Consider the following 8,561-nt stretch of genomic DNA (forward strand, 5'->3'; position numbering starts at 1 on the left):
AGTGTGGCGTAGTTTGTGTGGTGGTGTGTGGGTTTGAACGCAGCACATGACTTCCTCTCGGAAAACTCTGTTTCACAGGGATTGATCTGTCAACAACAACAATTATTAATGGCCAAATATTTTCTTTTTAAAGAGCGTTAAAATAATCTGTGTGCCCCTAGGACGCGTCGTTTCTCCTTCTACGACACTACAAGTGCTTAGGTGAAGTGCGTAAAGCTGAATTGCCACCGAGGGGACGCTTTGATGTGACGCTCTGTTGCACACGATTCAGGTGGTGCGTGTTATGCACAGTAGTTTTTTAAGTCTTACAAGAATTACGAAATAATATTTTAGTAGCCATTAGTTCGTTATTTCGAGTGATTTAGCAACATAATTTTGAATGTCGTACAGGACGCTATAGGAACCAAACATTCGGCATTTTGTTCTCTTCCCACACGGAAGTATTTGGCAGTAACGCGGCTCAGCGCCCTTAGCAGCGGTCTTTAATGGCCGTGTCCTGCATTGAGAAGAGTAACTTTAGCGAGAAGCTCCCGAGATGATTAATAAGTGCGCTCGTCTTCTTTCTTCCTTTGCGACCCCTCCTTGAGTCGAAGTGCCTAAGGGAAGTGAGTGAACGCTCGACTGTAAAGAGTTGAGGCTCAGTCCTGCAGTCAGCGGGAAGTCGTGTTGTGGTGTGAAAGGTATGATGGGTTATGGTGGATTATGGTGATTATGGTAGGGTTATGACGGGTTATGGTGGTTATGATGGGTTATGGCGGGTTATGGTGGGTTATGACGGATTATGGTGTGTTATGGTGGATTATGGTGGTTATGGTGGGTTATGACGGTTTATGGTGGTTATGATGGGTTATGATGGGTTATGGCGGGTTATGGTGTGTTATGGTGGATTATGGTGGTTATGATGGGCTATGGTGGGTGTGGTGGGTTATGGTGGGTGTGATGGGTTATGGCGGGTTATGGTGAGTGTGATGGCTTATGGCGGGTTATGGTGGGTGTGATGGCTTATGGCAGGTAATGGTGGGTGTGATGGGTTATGGCGGGTGTGATGGCTTATGGCAGGTAATGGTGGGTGTGATGGGTTATGGCGGGTGTGATGGGTAAATCCGCAGTGTAATAGCCGAGTTAGTAAATTGGCCGAATGTGATAACGTGGATTATAGTGATTTAGCATTAGATGACTACTTTTGGGATAAAGAGTTGTTAGCTAGCTTAGCTGTAGCGATAGCAGCCGTGCTGCTTAGACTGATGTATAACAGCTATGAATGGCAGGTTAGCTTGAATAAATAAGCTGAAATGTGTAATTAAGCCTGTTTGTGAGGTGCTTCCATAGTTAAACTGGTAAACTCATTCAGTTCCAATAGCTCTGCTTACAGCAGCATGCAGTGTGCGCTTGTAAGCGCGTCAGGAGCCCGTGTGGCGCTGTCCGATGGCCGAGCCCTGATTTTTGGTCGAGGTCCTGAATCCGGAGTTACAGATAAAAAATGTTCGAGACATCAAGGTACATAATGAGAGCACAGCACAGTAAACTCAACATGTGTTAAATACAGGGATGGGAAATATGATGATGTTTGTCGTTATCGTGATAAATTACACAGGATGCTTTCTTTACAAAGACGGCATAATTAGCCATGTATAATTAAGTTTAGTGCAGCACAACGAGTGAAAAGTCATGTATTCATAGTTTTTTGTACATTTTGACATTAGGTCTGTTTTCTTTCTTTAGTAAAGCTTGTGGCTGACTGCGCCAACCAAGAGATTCTTGTGACACAGGTAAACTCTGGGCTGTGACAGACTATAGACAAAGTCCTCGAGTAGCTATTCAGATCCAGTTATACACAAAATACATAACAAGAAGAATATGACCGATTTTTATATGCAGTCTTGACTTTCCACAGCTTGGGCCAAACCCATCATCCATAAATGGCCAAGCACTAGGCCGAGGTCAGTCTGGAAGTCTGACTGTGAATGGCACGCTTCACCTAGTCAACCAGAGTTATCCGTTTACTGTGCAGTTTTCTGGCACAGCAAATGGAGCCTCTTCAGATTCTTTTTGTCAAGGGAAGGAGAAAGGAAGAAGGGATGAAGGTGGACACAAGCAGAAAGCCTCGGGTAAAACAGAGAAGGCAGAGGCCAAGAGGAGCATCCAGGATTTCTTTGCTTCCTCACCTAAAAAGGTATTGATGCTCAGGCTGTGGATTGTTTGAGTTTACATTACATTAGGGATTTTATAATGGATTTAAACCAACTTTTTAAATGTGTCTGATAAGTCAACAAAAAGGCCACTTTGCCTAGAAGATGACGCGTCCAACAGCAAAAGAGGACGCACTGAGAAATCTGATGAGGAGGAAGTTGATGACCTGGTAGAAGAGAAGCTCAGGCAGCTGCAGGAACTTGCAGACAAAGCAGCAACTCAGCCGTCGAAACCAACAACAGCTGCATCCTCTGCCTGCTCCCATAGTCACTGGCAGCAAGTAGGCAACCTTATGCTCTATAATGCTGCAGGGGTCACTGGGAGCTCCAAGGTGAGAAAGAATGAAGCAGGTTTGAAATGAAAGTAGTTTAGTGTTGTAGCTCTATGTTGTGCCACATGTAAAGCAGTTACTGCAGGAGCTTTCTGTTGAGAAATATTGCTGAAGTTCTGTTTTTTTTTTGTATTTCACAGCGACAGAGAAATTTGTTTATGCATTTGTTACTTAGTACAGTAAGCAGAGTTAATTATTGTAATGCTTGTCTAAAACTTGTATGAATGCAACAGCACAGAGCCTAGTAAAAACAAAGAGTATTCATATCACCTCCATTTTAAAAGAACTCTTGTGTCTTTTTAGGATCGACTTTAAAGTTCTGCTACTAGTTTTAAGGCTCTAAATGACCTTAAAGCACCCACTTACCTCACACAGTGTCTGTCTGCTTGTGTTCCAATATGTGATCTTAGATCTGCAGATACTGGCCTTCTGCACATACCTTCCATAACATACAGAAAACATTGAGATGCATCTTTTGGTTATTATGCCTCAAAACTGTGGAACTCAATTCCACCTTTTATTACATGATCAAGCCCAGCGCACGCGTTTATGAAACAATGGAAAATCTTTAATTTTTGCGTTTTAATAAAATTCTACCTCTTTTTTATATTTGATCTGTCTGTCCTATATGATTATAATTGAATACTTATAATTTGTTCAATTGCTATTAAGGTTTATCATTTGTCACAAAAGTACTCTGAGCTGCCAGAGGTATGAAAAGTGTTCTATAAATAAAAATAATTTTTATGATACTATTATACTAGTAACTGGCAACCTGTCCAGGGTGTATCCTGCCTTCTGCCCAATGACCGCTGGGATAGGCTCCAGCACCCCCCGCAGCTCTGTAGGGAGAAGTGGCTTAGAAAATGTGTGTATGTGTGAGTCTTATACTAGCTCCTATTTTAACTTCAAGTCAAACTTCTTTTAAGTTCTTTTTGCCAGAGACCTTTTAAAACAGTGTGAGAGCCTCACATGACTCAGTGTTTTTATTTTAATGTGAGAAAGTCTTGTGACCAGGTTCACATCAGCGTTCATTTCACAGCACTGCCTGTCTCTACTGAACTCTCTTCCAACTGCTAGGCTGAATTATCAAGGCCGGCTTCTACATCGTGTGAAATGTTCTGTCCAAGTTGTAGACGGTGGTCACTTTACAAATTCATACATTTAAAAATGTCACCTGAAGTGTAGAAATGCCTGTTTGTGAAATTGTTCCCTAATTTATCATTTTTATGCCGTTTTTAAACTGCATGTTTTAGGACATGATATCCTGACTTTTTCCCTTTATATTTAGATAGCAGGCTTCGACATCGATGGCTGTATTATTACTACAAAATCGGGGAAGGTGTTTCCTACAAGTCCAGACGACTGGAGGTAAGGGTGGTATATTTGGTGGGGGCAGACATAAATGCAGACCTTTTAGCACAGTAGCCCAGTGACACCTAAATATTCTGTCCTTCCAGAGTTTGATTTGATATTGATTTGAAATATCGGTCAAATCTAAACATTTGTCCAATACCAGTATATTTTTCAAATTCAAATATCTGTTGATACCAATATTATCCTGATATCAAACATCCCTAATTAGAGCGTCATTCCTTTCTGTTTTTTTTTTCTTTATCTTTTGCCTTTGGTTTTGAATATTTGTTCTTTGATTTTCTACAGGATACTTTTCCCAGAGATACAGCCCAAACTGGCCAGTCTGTTAAAGAAGGGATTCAAGGTGTGGAGAAAAGACTGTGATTACTTACCAATCAGTCTTTATGACAAAACATTATTTTGTTAATTAGTCTAATGTTCTACTGATGTGTCTGATTTCTGCTCTGCCTCTCTGATTGTAGGTGGTGTTTTTTACCAATCAGATGGGAATTGCTCGAGGCAAGCTCAGGCCTGAGGTGTTCAAGTCAAAAGTCGAAGATATTATTGAGACTCTAAAACTGCCTGTGCAGGTCTGTTTATAAGATGATCAGAGTGTAAGAGAGTTCGATGAAGTTTATAGAGCTCAGAATTTTAGTTTGTAAAATGTTCATGTCCCCTGTGTATTTCAGGTGTTTGTTGCAACAGGCCCAGGTATTTACAGAAAACCTGTAATGGGAATGTGGGAACACTTATCTGAGAAGGTGAGACACTAAATGCCCACTCTTGTGTTCATACCAATAAAATGGTTCAATGTAGCATACTCAAGCAACTTACAGTTAGTGTAGACATTGAGGACAAAGGATTCACTTTGGTGCTGTTGTGGTTACTAATATTTATGATCCAGATATACAAACCAGTTCTTACATTCAAGAAGGCAAACAATAATACATAAAAAATAAATCAATTCATTTAAAACAGTTTAAAACATAAAATACCCAATGTACATTTTTTCTAGGAAAATGGTGGCGTGACTGTAGATAAATCACAGAGTTTCTATGTTGGAGGTGAGTTTACAAGTAAACAGTATTATCATTCAGAACAGTTGTGTAGTGTTTGTGCATGTGATAAGTTGAATGTGTGTTTTTATGTATTTGGGTCTAGTGTCTGTGTATTGTCATGTTTGACATGATATCATGTCTGGTTAAGTGTATTTTAACTAGATTGAACCTAAAAGTAAAAACAGTGATGAAGTATAACTCACTGAACACTATGGTCTGTATTTCTTGCTGGTTTAGATGCTGCAGGCCGTCCTGTGAATTGGGCTCCAGGGAAAAAGAAGAAGGACTTCTCTTGTAGTGACAGACTGGTGAGAGATCACCTTCATCTCACAATGCAGACGAAACCTCTCACACCCCTGTTAGCTACACTGATGCGTCCAGCAGTTTGTGCTGCTTACTTTGCAGAGAACATCAGATAAACTATGTAGCGGTTCTGGATTCAGATATTCCGGTTCCTCAGGATACAGTGATTTACATTTTTGGTGATTAGACATCCTTTTTTGCTTTTTGTTCCTAGTTTGCTCTAAACATTGGTCTGCAGTTTTATACTCCTGAAGAGTTCTTCCTGGGCTGGAAGGCTGCTCCTTACAACATGCCATCTTTTGATCCGGTGAGTAGCTGACCTCTTCTTCTTGCTGATAGCTGTGTCTGGAAATATTTTTCTTTGCACCTTGGAGTTGTTATTTGGTTTGTTTCAAAATAACACAATTTGTATGATGTTTTTTTTTTCCCACTTTCTGGTCTCTAGAGGGCATTAGACTCAAAGACACTTTTGTATGATCCTCCTGATGCCTTGCTGACTTCTACCAGTCAGGAAGTCATTGTTGCTGTTGGATTCCCTGGTGGTGAGTTGTTTGTTTTGTTTTCTTTTTAGGAATTCACAAAACCTTCTGAATCACAAAAACATGATCCTTGCTTTCATGTTTTCAGCTGGCAAATCTACCTTTTTCCACGCCCACGTCATTCCAAAGGGCTATGTATATGTGAACAGGGTGAGTAGAGAAGTGCTCTGCCACAGCCTACACATGCAGTATACCCCCTGAGCTTGAGGATAGGCTGTTTCATGTTATACTTGCTCAGAATTAGTGACTTGAGGATCATTGATGATCATGTAAAGTGGAGTACTTACTTAGCCTCTTGTTCTGATTTGTCCTCCTGTGGGTGTGTGCAATTCCTAGGACACTCTGGGCTCATGGCAGAACTGTGTGTCAGCATGTGAGCGTGCTTTGAAGGAAGGCCGGAGTGTAGCTGTGGACAACACTAACCCTGACCTAGAGTCTCGAAAACGGTGCTTATTTGCATTTCTTTAAGAATTTCCAGCGTCATAATTACAGAGTTTGTTTAATAAAAGTCTTTCCATCTCTGTGATTCCCTACACAGATACGTGGATGTCAGTCAGAAAGCTGGTGTTCCTTGCCGATGCTTCAACTTCACTGCCTCCTTGGAACAATCCAAGCATAACAACAGGGTGCGTGTGCCTTCTGTGGCTCTATTGATTATGCATAGCCATGATTTTGTTGGAAATTTTATCAAGTGCTTATCTGCAAAAAACACATGATTATGGCAGCCTGTCTAAATCACAAACACCCATGCTATTATGATGTAAGTTATAAGCTCTGTGTAATTGAGCTACGTTTTTGTATTGTCTTCTGTAATGCTCTCTAAAAACAGTTAGATCAGAAGCATGCCCAACAACCATGATTAAAAATTTTAATGCTACCACAAAGACTATTTTGTGTGACCGTTTGGACTTTGTATAGGGTAAGCACACTTAACCTCTAAGATCACTAAACACAAATTAAAAGATGAACTTGAAAGCCCTCTCTCTGAACACGTTTTCAGGTCGTGCTTTGGCATAAACATAAATGTGATCATATCAATATGACCAAAAATTTTCTAGTGGTGATTCTCTTCTGTTTAATTTAGTCCAGACCTGAATTCACACCGTGTCTTTTGAGTCTGTTTTAAACTGACACAAGACCTTTTTTCTTGTTTAGTTCCGTGAGATGGTTCCCTCTGCTATGAAGCACGTTCCGGTCAATGACATGGTCTTCCACAGCTACAAGTGAGAGATTGCTGATAAATGATTTTTTGTAGCCATCCTATCACACAGCTATAGTGAACAGAATTATGTCATTAACTTCTTAATTTGCCTGTTTTGTATTTGTGTATACGCAGGAAGAAGTTTGTTAACCCTTCACTGTCAGAAGGATTCTCTGAAATCCTGCAGATCCACTTTGTACCCAGTTTCTCTGTCAGTCGATCTGAGGCTCTTTTCAGGCAGTTTTCAGAGGGTTGACAAGTGAGTTTGATCACGAGAAGGACAAGAACAGTAAAGGACAAACCTTCACTCATTAGAGAGTATTTCACAGAGCAGGATTACTGTTAGACAGATTTCTCACAATCAAAGTTGAGGATTGTCCAGTAGGAATGTCCCTCAGTTTTTTTACTGAACAGGCTTGACAGTAGGGTTAAGTTGTCTGGCAAGGCTGAGAAATCTTTCTTTAAAATACCCCTAGTTTAGTGGTCACTGACCCTCCTTCTGGACTGGCAGAAATCACAAAATCCTTTCATAGCTAAATGACCAGTGGAAATTGTTTGTGTGGTTTTGCAACTTTTTTAAACTAACATATGTTTCTGTGTCTTTATTTTGATTAATAAACATCACCAGAGAATTTGTCATGCAGTCACACTTGCTGGAATAAACACCTGCAGATTTTCCTTTGCTGCTTATTGTACTAGAATTAGAAAATTACTGAGTGATATGTTTACTTAGGTATAAAAACATAAAATACGGAAAACTATAACAAATGGTCAGGAAATTTGACCTTTTATTTGTTTAAACAGATTAATAAACAGCATTTGAACATTAATCAGGATTTCATGTTTTTTCTGTGTTATTTTTCTGGCATGTATATTGTCCTCAGTTTAATTAAAATATACTGTTAATACTTGATATTAATTTTGAGACAAATGTTGACTTAAAAAAAAAAAAAAAGCCTCAGAAATGATCTTGCACAAAACCTGACATTCTATTGGTTGTCCATCACAGTTTCATTCAGTAAAAAAAAAAGTGTCTTTTAGTCTTTAAAGAATGTTGCAAATATTGGTAGTAAAAGCTAAAAGTAGTGGTTAGTAATTATTATGCATTGGAGACATTTTTGTGTCAAGAATTTCACTATGTAGGGTGGTGTACAGTACTGTGCCAAAGTCTTATATGTAATACTAGTTGTCTAGGCAGTAAGCATTGTTTGCAAAAAAAAAAAAAACTAACATTATAATAAATATAAAGACACAATATATTAAGACTTTGTGACTGTCATTAATTTTCGAACCTCTCCTCAAGAAAGACCAATGTTTATATTATTCTTCAAGCCTTCTGCTTTGCAAGCGTAAGGGGCTTTTGTGGTTTGCACTAGATAATACACCATGCCTTTTCAGTGGGACACCGGTCTGGACTGCAGGCAGGCAAGCATCCACATTCTCTGATTATGCAGCTGTGCTGTTGTAACAAGTTCGGAATGTGGCTTGGCGTTGCCATATTAAAGAAAGCACGGGCATCTATGAAAAGATGTCTAGAATGTAGCTAGAAGCCTTCAAAAAGTGTTTAATCCTTTAACATTAAT

At 39.6% G+C, this 8,561-nt stretch overlaps 1 protein-coding gene across 3 annotated transcripts; it reads left to right on the forward strand.

The window, feature by feature from the left end:
• The first annotated feature begins 348 nt into the window (after nt 1-348).
• On the forward strand, nt 349-7,808 carry LOC108412375 (polynucleotide kinase 3'-phosphatase). Of its 3 annotated transcripts, none has more exons than XM_017684358.2 (18): nt 349-680; nt 1,352-1,497; nt 1,723-1,769; nt 1,895-2,173; nt 2,267-2,521; nt 3,813-3,892; nt 4,184-4,241; nt 4,360-4,467; nt 4,567-4,638; nt 4,893-4,941; nt 5,173-5,243; nt 5,453-5,545; nt 5,684-5,780; nt 5,866-5,927; nt 6,114-6,223; nt 6,316-6,403; nt 6,933-7,000; nt 7,114-7,808. In XM_017684358.2, the coding sequence occupies exons 2-18, from the start codon at nt 1,377-1,379 to the stop codon at nt 7,232-7,234; spliced, it is 1,779 nt and encodes a 592-aa protein (XP_017539847.1). In that variant the 5' UTR covers nt 349-680; nt 1,352-1,376; the 3' UTR covers nt 7,235-7,808. The 3 variants fall into 3 exon arrangements, with proteins under 3 accessions (XP_017539847.1, XP_017539849.1, XP_017539850.1); XM_017684360.2 differs by having other exon boundaries at nt 1,361-1,497; XM_017684361.2 differs by having other exon boundaries at nt 1,373-1,497.
• Nucleotides 7,809-8,561: the final 753 nt, after the last annotated feature.

The sequence above is a fragment of the Pygocentrus nattereri genome, chromosome 17, assembly GCF_015220715.1.
Source record: "Pygocentrus nattereri isolate fPygNat1 chromosome 17, fPygNat1.pri, whole genome shotgun sequence".
Taxonomy (NCBI): Eukaryota; Metazoa; Chordata; class Actinopteri; order Characiformes; family Serrasalmidae; genus Pygocentrus; species Pygocentrus nattereri.

Bases quoted from the DNA above. Each gene is read 5' to 3' on its own strand.
- LOC108412375 (XM_017684358.2), top strand. From the start codon at position 1,377: ATGCAGTGTGCGCTTGTAAGCGCGTCAGGAGCCCGTGTGGCGCTGTCC. The intron at 4,468-4,566 runs GTCTGTTTATAA...TGTGTATTTCAG, and splicing joins CTCTAAAACTGCCTGTGCAG to GTGTTTGTTGCAACAGGCCC. The intron at 4,639-4,892 runs GTGAGACACTAA...CATTTTTTCTAG, and splicing joins GGGAACACTTATCTGAGAAG to GAAAATGGTGGCGTGACTGT.